At 41.7% G+C, this 17,416-nt stretch overlaps 2 protein-coding genes across 9 annotated transcripts in view; both read left to right on the top strand.

Moving 5' to 3' along the window:
* The window catches only part of LOC129826316 (vinexin-like), a 41,926-nt gene extending 39,716 nt beyond the window's left edge, over positions 1-2,210 (top strand). For 5 of the 6 annotated variants that reach the window (XM_055886900.1, XM_055886901.1, XM_055886904.1 and 2 more), the window contains one exon: positions 503-2,210. In XM_055886900.1, coding sequence (XP_055742875.1) covers positions 503-564 — 62 coding nt within the window. In that variant the 3' untranslated portion in view covers positions 565-2,210. The remainder of the gene's footprint in view (positions 1-502) is intronic. The other variant, XM_055886902.1, reaches the window with a different exon arrangement.
* Positions 2,211-6,094: 3,884 nt separating this feature from the next.
* The window catches only part of LOC129826315 (PDZ and LIM domain protein 2-like), a 56,037-nt gene continuing 44,715 nt past the window's right edge, over positions 6,095-17,416 (top strand). For 2 of the 3 annotated variants that reach the window (XM_055886897.1, XM_055886895.1), the window contains exon 1: positions 6,097-6,502. The gene's annotated coding sequence lies outside the window, so the exon portion shown is untranslated. Of the gene's footprint in view, positions 6,503-17,416 lie in introns of all 3 variants that reach the window. The other variant, XM_055886896.1, reaches the window with a different exon arrangement.

The raw sequence follows: 17,416 nt of genomic DNA, 5'->3' as shown, positions 1-17,416 counted from the left end.
TTGGGACTTTATAAATTAAGGATATGTACCCATTGATTCTTGAAGAATGTAACTTATAAATGCCTCATGAGCTTAGTTCAACTATCATACCCCATCAGCACCCAAAATATAAGCTTGTTTTACACAAATGTTTGTAAACAAACTAAAATGTAAACAAACACTAAATAGCCTCAAAACATGGGTAAACTGTGTTTATTTCATGGATGGTCTGTCCTTGCATCCATAGCTCTGTCTATGAATTTTAGAGTGCTTACATTTCTCCAGCCCCACCCCTCAGCTTTTTAGCAGAATGTGCTGGGGAGGACACTTTGTTATTGTTTCGGCAGCTGATTGCCACTTTTAAGTTAAGTCAAATGAAATACAAGTGTGCCCCCTATCGGGCATCAAATGATATTACAAGTATTACTTATGTAGTCAGATGAATGGACCAGGGCTGTCTTGGCTATATGATGTAAAGTAGGAGGGAACTTTTGGTTTACAATGTGCTCTGCTCTTTCCTTAGGTACGTCAGAAAGGACACATGCCTTTGGGACTTTCCCGGGGAACTATGTGACACCAGTGTAACTGCTTCACTCTACCTGTCCACTCCACAACCACATGGACTGTAGTGGACACATGACTATTAGATAAACCAGCACATCAGATCATTCCAGCAGCCATATGATCAACCCCTTACCCCAACACCCACTGTCACCAACCTGGTTTAGTCAGGTCTGCATGTTCACATCAGCCAGTGACCACAGCTGTTGACCATTGTGCAGCTAGTCTGGAGGTAGGAACACTGTGTGGTTTGACACCTCACCCCCAGCATGTGGTCCATCACTGAATAGTCTTGGAGTGATTTTCACAGACACTGCTTGAATGGATAGAATGAATGCTGATGATACTGTTCCAGGTACAGTATAAAGAAAGAACTTTGTCCTCATTGACTACAACTAAAATGACATTCCTTCAGTACAGTTCAGCTACTTCTATGTGTTCGGCTTAGCATGCACCTGCTACACTTTGTCACCCAAGTGCCGTCACAGACACAAATGTCTGAGAATGTTATGTTCTCTATAACGTAGACAGAATGAATGTTGCCTTTTAAATGTCTTCCTACACTTTGATTTCAGATCAATAATAACGTCCTGGGTGTGCCGAGGCTACAGCACTGATATGACCGTCCAATATACATGAATGGATCATTTACTTTATTATTCCAAAGAATGGCTTCAAATATTTGTTGCTTGGTTACAGAATAGTTCTGCTGACTCTCCATTTGTTCAAGATTGTTTGCTCTGCTGCATAGAGTACTAATACAATCAAGGCAACGTCTTCATGTCCTTCAGTGTGTTATTGTTCGCTACTTACATCTTTAATTAATCTCACATGTAATGATTCAGCCAGCCATTTGTGCAGCTTGTATTTCTGTTGGGAACAGAGGAGGTGTTGAGTGTTATAGTGGAAGTTGAATGTGATGGTGGAGAAGAGGAGGAGGAGGTATGTTGACGTTAACCCCCAAGTGAATGCAACACGGAATGTCTTGACAGAGCAGAAGTGGAGCTACACCAATTGTATCAATTCAGTGGAACTACTGACATTTTTAGGCCATGACCTAAGGGATAGCAAAGAGAAGCCATTGCTTCACTTTGGAGCACATATCTTTTCTGAAACGTATCCTGCTTGTCAACTACAACATCAAAACCCACAATGGTGTTCAAACATTTCAGAAAGAAAGGCGTGAACAGTAAGATGGACCAGAAGATTGATTCCTTAGGCTACTGTACATTTGATTTGATAGCTCAATTCTACTGCAAACTGTGTTTGTTTACTACTGTTTCTATAATCTGTCGCTTTAAAAATTAACCAATTTGCTTTGACATACAGTATACATTAAAACAGTGAATCGAAGGTCTGCATACAAGTGTAACCAATGGCAAATATACGTTTGTAAGTCAATACGAAACAACTAAACAATTTTATGTACTTACCCGAACCCTATCCCTTACCCTATCATTATGTTGCCAAATTAAATGTTTCTCTGCTTTGTTCATTAACGGTATTGTCAAAATGCAACATACCTTTTCTAGCCACAACATATGATTGTACAGGGTTTTAACCATGTATCAGATTAAACATAATATATTTCATTTAATACCAACCACTGTTCTTCAATCTATGATACACATACATTATGTAATTCAAATAAACCATATCAAGTCATAAAACGGTTTTGATGTGTGACTCGAATTGATTCCCGAGCGGTTTGACGTTTGTGAAGTAGCTTGGCCAGGGCTCTCCGACCCTGTTCCTGGAGAGCTACACTCCTGAAGGTGTTCACTCCAACCCCATTTGGAAGTAACCCGATTCGCTTTATCAACCAGCTAATTATTAGATTCAGCTGCGCTAGATTAGGGTTGGAGTGAAAACCAATAGAACAGTAGCTCTGCAGGAACAGGGTTGGAGAGCCCTGAGCTAGGCCTACCTCTAGTTCCTTCATAAATATGAGTTTAGAGTCTGTTTCTGCTCTCTTAAAAGGCAGATTTCCCACAAATGTGTAGGCCTATTCTAGGAGGACTATTTTATTCCAAAGTGTGATCATGAACACAGAGACAACCATCAGCACATGTGACTATAGCTGGCGCTCCATTTCCTCTTCTTACAAAGTGGCCGTGTTCCCTGCTCAGGAGTTGCGTGGATCAACCAATGGGTGCCACGTCATCAACAGTGCTGCCGGGCACCAGATTGTTATAACATACGATGTGATGAGCTGATATCTAAAATTCCTATCAAGGCGTTGTAAGAACTGGCATGGGTCAGCAACGTCTGATGAGAGAAACACGACCATCACGTGCTTAGCTGATACGTAAAATGCCTATCCAGGTGTTATAAGATCTGGCATCCATCAGCAATGGCTGAGTAAAGGAACGTGACTGTTATCTCATGTTGCTAAATACAGTTGGACATTCTCTAGTTTTTTGCAGCGTTTATTTCCGTTAACGTGTACGTAGTTGATTTCATGTTGCAATGATTTTGCAATTGCAAATGACGTTTCTGAAAACGCAAATGGGACTCATGTCTGAGTAGACTGCGTTTTGGAAACATATGCATGTCTCAGCCATATCCCCTGTCGCCTAGCTCGTTAGGCCTACAGCAAATTGCTAGAGATAATTTCCCTGCCAAAATGAATTGGCAGAGGCTACGGATACAACTGTTCTGAACCCTTCTTCCAGACATCTAAAGGTCCCGAAGCTTCTGCGCATGTGCGGGACTCTACTTTAAACACAGAGTCTCAGTTTTATGGGGATATGCATTTAGATCTTCTTGAGTCATAGTGTTGTTTCGAAGTAGCCTACAGTGTTGTTTTGAATTCGTGTTATCGGTCACATAACATGGTTAGCAGATGTTACTGTGAGCGTAGTGAAATGCAGTGCAGCAATATCTAACAAGTAATATCTAAAGATTCCACAACAAATACCTAATACACACAAATCTAAGGAAGGAATGGAATAAGAATATATAAATATGTGGATGAGCAATGTCAGTGGCATAGGCTAAGATGCAATAGAATAGAATACAGTATATACATATGAGATGAGTAATGCAAGATATGTAAACATTATTAAAGTGGCATTATTAAAGTGACCAATGATTTCAAGTCAGTATGCAGGCAGCAGCCTCTCTGTGCTAGTGATGGCTGTTTAACAGTCTGATGCCTTGAGATAGAAGCTGTTTTTCAGTCTCTCGGTCCCAGCTTTGATGCACCTGTATTGACCTCGCCTTCTGGATGGTAGTGGGGTGAACAGACAGTGGCTCGGGTGGTTGTTGTCCTTGATGATCTTTTTGGCCTTCCTGTGACATCGGGTGCTGTAGGTGTCCTGGTGGTGCAGTTGCAGTACCAGGCAGTGATACAGCCCGACAGGATGCTCTCAATTCTGCGTCTGTAAAAGTTTGTGATGGTTTTAGGTGCAAAGTCAAATTTCGCTGTTGCGCCTTCTTCACCACACTGTCTGTGTGGGTGGACCTGACAGTTTGTCAGTGATATGTTAGCTGAAGAACTTAAAACTTTCCCCCTTCTCCACTGCTGTCCTGTCGATGTGGATAGGGGGGTGCTCCCTCTGCTGTTTCCTGAAGTCCACGATCATCTCCTTTGTTTTGTTGAGTGGGAGGTTATTTTCCTGACACCACACTCCGAGAGCCCTCACCTCCTCCCTGTAGGGTGTCTCGTCATTGTTGGTAATCAAGCCTACTACTGTTTGGTCGTCTGCAAACTTGATGATTGAGTTGGAGGCGTGCATGGCCACGCAGTCAAGGGTGAACAGGGAGTACAGGAAGGGGCTGAGAACACACCCTTGTGGGGCACCAGTGATGAGCATCGGCAAAGTGGAGATGTTGTTTCCTACCTTCACCACCTGGGGGCGGCTCAAGAAGACCAGAACCCAATTGCACAGGGTGGGGTTGAGACCCAGGGCCTCAAGCTTAATGATGAGCTTGGAGGGTATTATGGTGTTGAATGCTGAGCTGTAGTCAATGAACAGCATTCTTACATAGGTATTCCTCTTGTCCAGATGGGATAGAGCAGTGTGCAGTGTGATGGCAATTGCATAATTTGTGGACCTATTGGGGCGGTAAGCAGCTTGAAGTGGGTCTAGGGTGTCAGGTAAGGTGGAGGTGATATGATCCTTGACTAGTCTCTCAAAGCACTTCATGATGACAGAAGTGAGTGCTACAGGGCGATAGTAATTTATTTCAGTTAACTTTGCGTTCTTGGGTACAGGAGCAATGGTGGCCAACTTTGGCCAGTAGACTTGGATAGGGAGAGACTGAATATGTCCATAAACACACCAGTCAGCTGGTCTGCGCATGCTCTGAGGACTCGGCTAGGGATGCTGAGATTACACTATGCTATTATATTCAGTTCTGTTATGTAGAATAGGCATACTATCATTATGGGAACTTGTAGACATTGATTCATTTTTCATCTAACTTTATTAAATTATGCACCAATTGCCAGAGTAGCCTGTAAACTAAAGTAGAGAATCCCGCACATGAGCAGAAGCTTCGGGACCTTTGGCTGTTGGGAAGAGGGGTCCAGAAAAGTGGGATCTGCAACCACTCTGAAAGTAATTTCACTAACCATTACAGTAGGCGGCTCAAGAAAAGCGTTCAAGACACTGTAGAATGGGACCTTAAGCACTTACACAAATTAGTAACATATTGTACAAATGCACTTACAAATTCTGAACATATTGTACAATTTGGAATTTGTAACATGTCATGCACACACAAAAAAAAGCAGGATGTAACATATCATACAAAATGGATGACGTTATACACAATTGTGCACAATTTTTCGGGGGTCTGTTTTGGCTCGTGTGCCCTACTTTCAGAACTAATGGCTAAAAGTCAAACTAACCTCGATCTGGAACGCATCTTTAATTATCTAGTGGCCAATCACTTTGGACATTCTTTGTTCTCCAGGGGATTGCCAGCGTATCCATTGTCCCTGCAGCCAAGGGGGAGGTTAGTTTTGAGAAAAGTTTGCAATTCTCATAATAGTGTTTGTCATGTTTTGCTTTCCTACACTCTTAAAAGGGTTCCAAAAGGGTTCTTTGGCTGTCCCCATAGGATAACCATTTTTGGTTCCTCTGTGGAAAGGGTTCTACATGGAAGCTAAAAAGGTTCTACCTGAAGCCAAAAGGGTTCTTCAAGGTTATCCTATGGCTGGATGGCATGTGTGATGTCGTAGGCATATTTAGGCCTATTGTATTTTGGGATCCCTATGGATCAGTTGAATTTTGTAATGCTATGTATTATCTGCAGATGGCGCACTAAGACAAATGTGCAAGGCCCTATGGCCTGGTCACGGCTAGAATGATCCAGTTATTGTCAAATTAAAGTCTGATTTGAATTTTCGTAGCAGAATAGACGAATTTACGCAGCAGGTTATGAGACTTGGGTTAAGGTTAGAAAAAATAGTTAGGGTTAGCTAAAACGCACCTTTTGGCATTCATTTGACAAAAGCTGGATCTCTTCTAGCCATTACCCTATGTAATATCTCAATTATCACCCACCCTTCCAGTATCCCCGACACGCCCAGCGCGCTCATACCTTTATTTTCATAACAGCACGTGGCACTATGAGCCATTATATGGGTGACCACAGGTGGTGTTAAATCACTTCTGTATCCAATACCCAGCAATAGGAGTACATTTCAGAAGTCTTTTCAGACCCAGAGGCTTTTCACATTGACAACATAGTAGCGCGAATTGCTCTCAGAGAAGGCTGCGATACATGTGAGCAGAAAGAACGGACATTGAAAACCTCATTTTTTCTGTATTTTTGGAGGCGACTTGCGCGCAAGGGGTGGAGTGTTTTCTGGTCCTGCGCTCTTTTAGTACTGTCTGTGAGTTTTTTACTTGTGATAGGCTATTCATCGGGAGAGCCCCGGTGTTGGATCTGCCGGTGTACGGACACAATTCGACTAACACTGATTTATTGACCAACTGCATTGATTTAGGTAAGTGTAATAGGCTACTTTCTGTATGTCTCCCATTACCGGTCAATTCACACTAGGCTATTGGCTAGGAATCAATCATTTGATTCAATTAGGCCTCAATTCACTTTATTTAGACAAACGATAAATCATGTATGCAATTTATGCTGGCCTGTACCTATAAACATGAGATCCAAGTGTTCTTGTTGATGCTGTCAAATTGTCTGTACACCTTGGTTTATGTAATTATTCACTTGATTGCTAATTTAAGGCTCCGTTAACACAGGCAGCCCATTTCTGAACTTTTGTCCAATCAATGATCTGATTGGTCAAAATACCAATTGGTGAAAAAAGATCCGAATTGCGCTGCCTGTGTTAATGTAGCCACAGTGCCCCAAGCCATCTGAACCTGAACAATCTTTCGTGTATCTTGGATTTATACCTGAACTCACAACAGGCTTGACTGTGCCTGTCTCATACCTCCACCCAGTGGTTTGACAGAGTTTTCTTAACTGTCACTGAAAAGAAGGAATTGTTGCCACCAACATCATTTTAGATTTCATTGGCTGTGTTTACACAGGTGGCCTAATTTAGATATTTTGCCAATTATTTGGTATATCTGATACCAATCTGATTGCTTTCTGTGTAAACACAAATGCAATCTAATATTGAGGTAAGATTTATACCCTACCATTTATACTTCCACTGCTAAATTGTTGCACCCACCCACACACACATTTTCGGGATAGAAAAAGGCTTCAGTGTAAACTTAAATGACTTAACCCAGACAGAAAGTGTGTAGAAAAATATAGTTGGCATATATATATATATATTGAAATAATGTCATATTTTTAAGAACTAGAAATAACCAAAATAAAATTTAGACAGTCAAGGAGATATGAAAATTCCCTAATGATGAATTTAGAAGTATTTTTGACAGGGCATGCAGGGTACATGCCCAGGGGCCCCGATTGGAGTCCCTGTTGGTTTTGTTATCTTTGAGCATAAGAACACAGAAATAGCCATGGCAAAATATGTAGAGTTGCAGGAAATTTGCTGAAAAACGGCAATTTTTCTCTCTGCTGGACTGATTTTTCAGCCAAACTCACAACCCCCTTCCCGCCTACGACCATTGCCACAAAAAATGTTTTACCCCGCTAACACTGGTAGATTTAATTATTGGGCATTTTGAATGGGTGGGGAAAAGCTGGAAGTGTTTCCCAGGACTGTTGCTCTCAACCCAAGCCCCACTCAACCCCCCTGCCCCATTCCCCCTCCCTGCTGTTTGCACTGTACCTGTAACTCTCCATTGTGTTTGTTCTCTGCAACCTTTCATGTGCTTGCTGCCCCCAACTCCCCTCTTGTTTTCAATTGTGTCTATTTCCTCATGGTTCTGCTGTTCTTAGTGTGCAGGGCCATGGCACAAACAGTTCACAGACAAACAGTCCAGGGACAAAACAGACCACAATAATTTTGGACAAGTAGTAGGCTACATTTTTGGAGAATGTAGGACAGTAGCCATCTAATTTAGCTGCTGTGGAAACATTATATATACATTTGGCCATTCCTCTTGTTTTTCTTTATATGAAAAACACTAATGATGTTTTCTATAGGCTCTATTGTGTAGAACTTTTCTCCTGAATCACAAGAAGCAACATGCATGAAGTTGCAGTTCTGGAGGAAGTTACACACAGATGTAATCTGGTGGAGTTTGTCTGATGAAAGCTTCACTGTTGCTTGTTCTCTTGTTTCGAGCATTGTGGTTTTCTCAGTTGCTGTTTTAGCTGAAACAGACGAGTGTCACTGGGTGACTGACTGGCTCATGTTGACATCCTTTAAATACTTAGACATTTCTATTGAATTGAAACATCAATTGCCATGTCTTTCGGTCTGTTTCTCCTTTCTGAGCATTTTCTGCTCTCTGTAAGAGCTGTGTGTGTAAAACCACTGCCTGAGATGGCTTTAGACTTTGAATGAGCTGTGGAGACTTGTCATTGCAACAGGATATTACAAAAAAATTGCATGTGATCAACTTGACAAAGCAGTGGTAAACTTTCCTGTGACTACCTCAGTGGTTCAGAAGTCTTAAAATCAAAGCAAAGTTTATTGGTCTCGTACAGAGATTTGCAGACATTATTGCAGGTGCAGCAAAATGCTGATGTTTCTAGCTCCAACAGTGCAGTAATATCTAGAAACACATTAACAATACACACAGACCAATAAGAAATATGGAAATGAGCTTTGTCAGAATGAGCATTGTCAGAGTCTGGGATAGCGTTATATGTGTGTGTATGCACACATACAGTTGAAGTCAGAAGTTTACATACACCTTAGCCAAATACATTTAAACTCAGTTTACAATTCCTGCCATTTAATCCTCGTAAAAATTCCCTGTCTTAGGTCAGTTAGGATCACCACTTTATTTTAAGAATGTGAAATGTCAGAATAATAGTAGAGAGAATGATTTATTTCAGCTTTTATTTCTTTCATTACATTCCAAGTGGGTAGGAAGTTTACATGCACTCAATTAGTATTTGGTAGCATTGCCTTTAAATTGTTTAACTTGGGTCAAACGTTTCGGGTAGCCTTCCACACGTTTCCCACAATAAGTTGGGTGAATTTTGGCCCATTCCTCCTGACAGAGCTGGTGTAACTGAGTCAGGTTTGTAGGCCTCCTTGCTCGCACACACTTTTTCAGTTCTGCCCACACATTTTCTATAGGATTGAGGTCAGGGCTTTGTGATGGCCACTCCAATATCTTGACTTTGTTGTCCTTAAGCCATTTTGCAACTACTTTGGAAGTATGCTTGGGGTCATTGTCCATTTGGAAGACCCATTTGCGACCAAGCTTTAACTTCCTGACTGATGTCTTGAGATGTTGCTTCAATATATCCACATAATTTTCCTCCCTCATGATGCCATCTATTTTGTGAAGTGCACCAGTCCCTCCTGCAGCAAAGCACCTCTACAGCATGATGCTGCCATCCCGTGCTTCATGGTTGGGATGGTGTTCTTTGGCTTGCAAGTATCCCCATTTTTCCTCCAAACGTAACGATGGTCATTATGGCCAAACAGTTCTACTTTTGTTTCATCCGAGAGGACATTTCTCCAAAAAGTACGATCTTTGTCACCATGTGCAGTTGCAAACAGTTGTCTGGTTTATTTTATGGCGGATTCGGAGCAGTGGCTTCTTCCTTGCTGAGCGGCTTTTCAGGTTATGTCGATGTAGGACTCGTTTTACTGTGGATATAGATACTTTTGTACCTGTCTCCTCCAGCATCTTCACAAGGTCCTTTGCTGTTGTTCTGGGACTGATTTTCACTTTTCGCACCACAATACGTTCATCTCTAGGAGACAGAACGCATCTCCTTCCTGAGCAGTATGACGGCTGCGTGGTCCCATGATGTTTATACTTACGTACTATTGTTTGTATAGATGAGCGTGGTACCTTCAGGCATTTGGAACTTGCTCCCAAGGATGAACCAGACTTGTGGTGGTCTACAATTTTTTTTCTGGGGTCTTGGCTGATTTCTTTTGATTTCCCCATGATGTCAAGCAAAGCGGCACTGAGCTTGAAGGTAGGCCTTGAAATGCATCCACAGGTACACCTCCAATGGACTGAAATGATGTCAACTAGCCTATCAGACACTTCTAAAGCCATGAAATAATTTTCTGGAATTTTCCAAGCTGTTTAAAGACACAGTCAACTTAGTGGATGTAAACTTCTCACCCACTGGAATTGTGATTTACAGTGAAATAATCTGTCTGTAAACAATTGTTGGAAAAATGTATTGTGTCATGCACAAAGTAGATGTCCTAACCGACTTCCCAAAACTATAGTTTGTTAACAAGAAAGTTGTGGAGTGGTTGAAGAACAAGTTTTATTGACTCCAACCTAAGTGTATGTATTCTTCCGACTTCAACTTACATACATACTACCGTTGAAAAGTTTGGGGTCCCTTATAAATGTCCTTGTTTTTGAAAGAAAAGCACTTTTTTTTTTTGTCCATTTAAAATAACATCACATTTTTCAGAAATACAGTGTAGACATTGTTAATGTTATAAATTACTTTTGTAGCTGGAAACATGTACAGAGGCCCATTAGGTGACTCCGAGATGCTGGCGTTATAGGTAGAGTTCCTTTGTCCAGTGTCTGTCTGTCTTTTGCCCATCTTAATCTCTTCTTTTTATTGGACGGTCTGAGGTATGGCTTTTACTTTGCAACTATGCCTTGGTCGCCTCTTCACTGTTGACGTTGAGACTGGTGTTTTGCGGGTACTATTTAATGAAGCTGCCAGGTGAGAACTTGTGAGGCGTCTGTTTCTCAAACTAGACACTATAATGTACTTGTCCTCCTGCTCAGTTGTGCACCAGGGCCTCCCACTCCTCTTTCTATTCTGGTTAGAGACAGTTTACGCTGTTTTGTGAAAAGAGAAGTACACAGCGTTGTACAAGATCTTCAGTTTCTTGCTAATTTCTCACATGGAATAGCCTTCATTTCTCAGAACAAGAATAGACAGATGAGTTTCAGAAGAAATGTATTTGTGTCTGACCATTTTGAGCCTGTAATCGAAACTACAAATGCTGGTGCTCCATATACTCAACTTTTCTAAAGGCCAGTTTTATTGCTTCTTTAATCAGAACAATAGTTTTCCGCTATGCTAACAATTGCAAAATGGTTTTCGAATGATCGATTAGCCTTTTAAAATGATCAACTTGGATTAGCTAACAACGTGCCATTGGAACACAGGAGTGATGGTTGCTGACAATGGGCCGCTGTATGTAGATATTCCATAAAAAATCTGACGTTTCCAGCTACAGTATCCATTTACAACATTAACAATGTCTACACTGTATTTCTTATCAATTTGATGTTATTTTAATGGACAAAAGCACATTTTTTCTTTCAAAAACAAGGACATTTCTAAGCTAAGCATTTCTAAGCTATTCAATGATTTCAACAACATCCGTTGCTGGCGGGTGTATTAAAATTGAACACAGCCATGCAATCTCCATAGTCAAACATTGGCAGTAGAATGGCCCGTACTGAAGTGCTCAGTGACTCAACTGTCATAGGGTGCAAACTTTCCAACAAGTCAGTTCGTCAATTTTCTGCCATACTAGAGCTGCTCTGGTCAAACTGTAAGTACTGTTATTGTGAAATGTCTTGGAGCAACAACGGCTCAGCTGCAAATTGGTAGGCCACACAAGCACACAGAACAGAACCGCTGAAGCACGTAGCGGGTAAAAAATTCTGTCCTAACTACCGATTTCCAAACTGCCTCTGGAAGCAACATTAGCACAATAACTGTTCATCAGGAGCTTCATGAAATGGGTTTCCATGGCTGAGCAGCCACACGCAAGCCTAAGATCTCCATGCGCAATGGTAAGCGTCAGTTGGAGGGGTGTAAAGCTTGCCACCATTGGACTCTGGAGCAGTGGAAAAGCGTTCTCTGGAGTGATGAATCACGCTTCACCATCTGGCAGTCAGGAGAACGTTACCTGTTCGAATAAATAGTGCCAACTGTAAAGTTTGGTGGAGGTGGAATTATGGTCTGGGGCTGTTTTTCATGGTTCGGGCTATGCCCCTTAGTTCCAGTGAAGGGAAATCTTAATGCTACAGCATAGAATGGCGTTGTAGAAGATTTTGTGCTTCTAACTTTGTGGCAACAGTTTGGGGAAGGCCCTTTTCTGTTTCAGCATGACAAATGCTCCCATGCATAAAGTGAGGTCTATACAGAAATGGGTTATCGAGATTGATGTGGAAGTACTTCACTGGCCTGCACATAGCCCTGACCTCAACCCCATCGAACACCTTTGGGCTGAATTGGAACGCCAGCTGTGAGCCAGGCCTGATCGCCCGACCTCATTAATGCTCTTGTGGCTGAAAGGAAGCAACTCCCCCCCCCCCCCCCCCCCCCCAGCAATGTTCCAACATCTACTGGAAATGTTGTTCGATAGATACCATTACAAGTAATGATGACATGCTAACCTCTCACCATTAGAATAACTGGATGTTAGCGTTTCATTTTTAAATTTTTGGAGGGGTGATATTTGTCCGAACTTCCTCAATAATCATTATTCACAATTCATTCAGGACTATCCGTAATCATGGTAGTATCCACATTAACGTAAGTGTTTTAAAACATAGTATTTTACCATTAATAATTTTTGGGGGGCACAAAACAAAAAGTAAATGCATCCAAAAAGTTTGTAGTCACAAGCCAGATGTAATCATTGCGTGCTAGGAATATGGGACCAAATACAAAATGTTGACTACTTTTTAATGACTATATATAAGTAAATGTGTGTCCCAATACATTTGGTCCCTTTCAAAATGGGGGGACTATTTACAAAAACTGCTTTAGTTTCTAAATGGTTCACCTGATATGGATGAAAATATCCTCAAATGAAGGCTGACAGTCTGCACTTTAACTCCTGAGTCACTGTCTAACTTCCAAGCGCTGGAGTACAGAGCCAAAATAATAACAAATGCTGTTCCAATAATTACTGAGAGCACTGTGTATGGACAGTATAGAAAAGGTGTGTACAGCACTAGTTAATATGGTCTGTGTAGGGGATGTGGTGAGGGGGGTCTGACTCCCTACAGCAATCTGTATAGTGATAACACCAGTAACATGATACTCAGAGGATGCTGTTGAGAGGGAGTGAAGTGGAGCCAGTGCACTCTGAAGCCACACAACTGACACAACCATGGCTACTGTACCAAGTACAGTAGTAACAATAGCTGCCAGATATGTGGTATGGTCGTTTTTAGGATAGCATATAAAGAACCTTGATAAAATAATTATGTCCCTTGCGTAAAAGGTTAAATTCATAATGACATTGAAATTCCAGAGATGTATTGGAGATATGTTAGGCTAAATATAAACACGGTCAAGTTTTCCTTTTAAGAGGGAGTAACCTGCAGCTCAGTATTAGATGGTAATAGAAGTCTCACACAACCTAGGAAGATCTTAGTCACTTATCTCCCTTCAACAACACCCCATTCTTATCTATTCTGTTATTGTTTTATATGTCCTCATCACCCTAGTGATGGCAATTTTACTTGATGAAGTCACTGCGCGTGATTAGTGTTAGAATGTTGAGAATGTAATTCCACATTTAACACAGGGAGAGGCTTTCCATGGCATTCCTCTCTTTATTCAATGGGTGTGTGTCGGGGCAGGCGGCATGACGGGTGTCCATCAGCCACAGTCCTCCTCACGAAGGGGAGTGTGCTTGAAAACATTACAGGGCATCAGCAAAAAAAAGAACACTCACAAAGGCTATGGAAAGTTCAGAGCTAAATTGCCACAAGTGAGAGATTTTCATGTGTGAATCATACCCAGACCATTCTGCTACAACCACAGCAGTGGATGTGTGTGTTTTTCTGCATTAAAGTTCAGCCAGAAGCAAGTTGAGATGAAGTACATCTGCAGATTGAATCATGCCATTCCCTCTGCATTAGCACAAAAAAAGTTCTGCTCCAATGAATCTTGTCGCTGACTTCCAGGAAAAAGGCCTGTGTAAAACCTGGTTCTGTAGTAACCAGGGGGAAAGGTGAGGAGTGTGAGCTGAGCATGGCGCATAAACAGACATGTTCATATCCAGGCCTGGCATCTTCTCTGTGCTAGCCAACAAGACTCCTCTTTAAAGAACATCAATCAGAATAGAGAAACCCTGGCATAATTGTTGTTTAGTGACGTGCACATGAAACCAAAGACTCACCCAAAGGTGTGTTCGCATTATCTTGCTATACTTAGTTCTGCTAAACTGTAGATGATATCACAGACCTGTTTTAGCAGGACCCACACCCACTTTTACAATTACGTAGTTTTGAAGTGACGGTAAACAAAGAATTCACAGGGAGGGAGTACTTTAGACAAGTTGCATTGTGTCAAAGGTATGGCACTTGTGGTGGTGAATTGGCCTCCAGGTTACTCCCATCCCAAGCCCCAGACTCAGTGCCACCAGTGAACACTCCTGTATCTCGTTCTACCAAGTCGACAGCAGTGACCCTCTCCTGCCCCGGTGTTATGTTGTGTACTAGAAAGCGTTTCCATGTTGTGTATAGAAGAGGCTAGTCACTGAGTGTACCGTCGGTAACCCAGGCTTACCAGTGGCTAAAGCTAATTGATTTTAATCTGCCTGTCTGGTGAACACCGCTGGCACCATGCAGTGCATGTTTGAGCAGTGAGGAACAGTCTGGAGTCCAACACAAGATACTTGTTCTGCTCTGTCCTGTGTGTGTCTCTTACCTTTACCCTGAGGGGCTGCTCACTCAAAAACATGACAAGTGCCTGGGGGGCTTTTTCATTTGAGTATGACAGTTTGAACTTTCCTCAGATGGATCATTCCCCACTTGGAAACTGAATGCAGCCTTCAAGTCTGTCTGTGCAGTTGATTTCCACAGCCTTTATCAAACTCATTATTGCTTCATTCACCTTTGACTCTGGATTTCACAACTGAAACTCTGGATGATACTGCATATGAAGTGCTGATAAAATGTCCCTGGTATTTGGTAGGCAGGTGTAGCACAGCGGAAGTGAGAGGTATTTGACTCGCTGGACCTACCAGTTTCTATTTCCTACTGTAAGTACATTTACATTTTAGTCATTTAGCAAACGCTCGTATCCAGAGTGACTTACAGGACACATCGACAGATTTTTCACCTAGTCTGCTCAGGGATTTGAACGACCTTTCTCATCGACCTTTCTGTTACTGGACCAACACTCTGCCGCCAATGAATCATGAACTCCTGTTTACCTGATGAGTGAAGACATGTGAGCCCGATGTATTACTTCGTTACTTTAATTCCTCCCAGTATTGTGGGTGCTTTTTATTGCACCGCCATTGCAGGGAGATATCACCAGAATAAAATAATCCACTTCTTTTTTTTTTACCCCCCCGCAAAGCTGGTGTGATTTGGACTACTAACACCTTTTTTAGACATTGTTTTAGAGCTATACTTCTGGGTTGTACCATTTGGATTTGTCTATTCCTTCGATATAAGTCTGTGATTAACAGGGGCTGAGCTAGAGTGGTGTTTGTGAGACTTGGGCAGATCCCGAAGGGGCCCGGGGTCAGGTCTATTTACAAAAACATCTATAGAGTTGGCTTGGGTGGCATACTAGGTGATTTGGAAATAGCCACAGTATGGTTTAATCTGTCACATTTATTTTTACTGAACAAAATATAAACACAACATGCAACAATTTCAGATTTTACTGAGTTACAGTTCATATAAGGAACTTGGTCAATTGAAATAAATTCATTAGGCCCTAATCTATGGATTTAACATGATTGGGAATACAGATATGCATCTGTTGGTCATATATACCTTAGAAAAAGATCAGAAAACTAGTCAGTATCTGGTGTGACCACCACTTGCCTCATGCAGCGGTGACAAATCTCCTTCACATAGAGTTGATCAGGCTGTTGATTGTGGAATGTTGTCCCACTCCTCTTTAATGGCTGTGCGAATTTGCTGGATATTGGTGGGAACTGGAACACGCTGTTGTACATGTCAATCCAGAGCATCCTAAACATGCTCAATGGGTGACATGTCTGGTGAGTATGCAGGACATTTTCAGCATCTGGGAATTGTGTACAAATCCTTGTGACATGCTGAAACATGAGGTGATGGCACGATATTTCTATCTCTGTGCATTCAAAATGCAATTGTGTTCATTGTCCGTAGCTTATGCCTGTCCATACTATAACCCCACTGCCACCATGGGGTACTCTGTTCACAACTTTGACATCAGCAAACTGCAATTAGAAATATGATGGCCATGCATAATATTTTCAAAAAATACCTTTGTTTTTCATTGTAAGCCCCTTTACCTGTGTGGCTCCCAGCCAAGTAACGTTGTACTTCTGTTGTCATCTGATGAAAATTAAGTTATTTTCTGCCGAATGTATTTTCTTTGATGGCAACTATAGTCACTCAATTGAAGCAATAAAATAAATAACTTTCAATATAAAACACGACCCCTGTCAATTCACCTGCTCCTGCTTTCTCCCATTGTGCTATTTACAACAACAAAAAACACGTGACTAGTTCAGATGTTCTGAGGGACTATGGTAAGCTTCATAATGCACGCTGAACAAAAATATAAACGCAACATGTAAAGTGTAGGTTCCATAATTCATGAGCAGAAATAAGATCCCATAAATGTTCCATACGCACAAAAAGCTTATTTCTCTCAAATGTTGTGCACACTTTTTTTTTTTTACATCCCTGTTAGATATAATTTCTCCTTTGCCAAGATAACCTATCCTCCTGACAGGTTTTGCATATCAAGAAATGTATTAAACAGCATGATAATTACACAGGTGCACCTTGTGCTGGGGACAAAGTGCCACACAATGCTACAGATGTCTTAAGTTGAGGGAGTGTGCAATTGGCATGCTGACTGAAGTAATGTCTGCCAGAGCTGTTGCCAGAATTGAATGTTAATTTCTCTACCATAAGCCGTCTCCAATGTCATTTTAGAGAATTTGGCAGTATGTTCAACCGGCCTCCCCATCACAGACCACGTGTAACCACGCCAGCTTAGGACCTCCACATGCAGCTTCTACACCTGCGGGATAGTCTGAGACCAGCCACCCGGACAGCTGATGAAACTGTGGGTTTGCACAACGGAAGAATTTCTGCAGAAACTGTCTCGGGAAGCTTTATCATGGAAAGAATGTAGCCAGCTACATTTCCTAATATTTTGCTTAAAGTTAATCTTGCATTTTACTGGAGAAAAGTAGGCTGTCTACACTGAGAAAAGTAGCTACACTGATCACTACCGTCTGCTGATAGACTGCCCGTTCTTGAATTCTCATCTGAGTGAAGGGCAACAGAAGCACTAAATTAGTCTGATGCGGAACAAAAACTACAATAAGAAGCATTTTAGAGCTGTGTTTACGGAACGCAGCAAGGTA

Source organism: Salvelinus fontinalis, chromosome 28 (genome assembly GCF_029448725.1).
Source record: "Salvelinus fontinalis isolate EN_2023a chromosome 28, ASM2944872v1, whole genome shotgun sequence".
NCBI lineage: Eukaryota > Metazoa > Chordata > Actinopteri > Salmoniformes > Salmonidae > Salvelinus > Salvelinus fontinalis.
The sequence above is the reverse complement of the archived record's forward strand: the minus strand, read 5'-3'. Positions and strand labels throughout refer to the sequence as shown.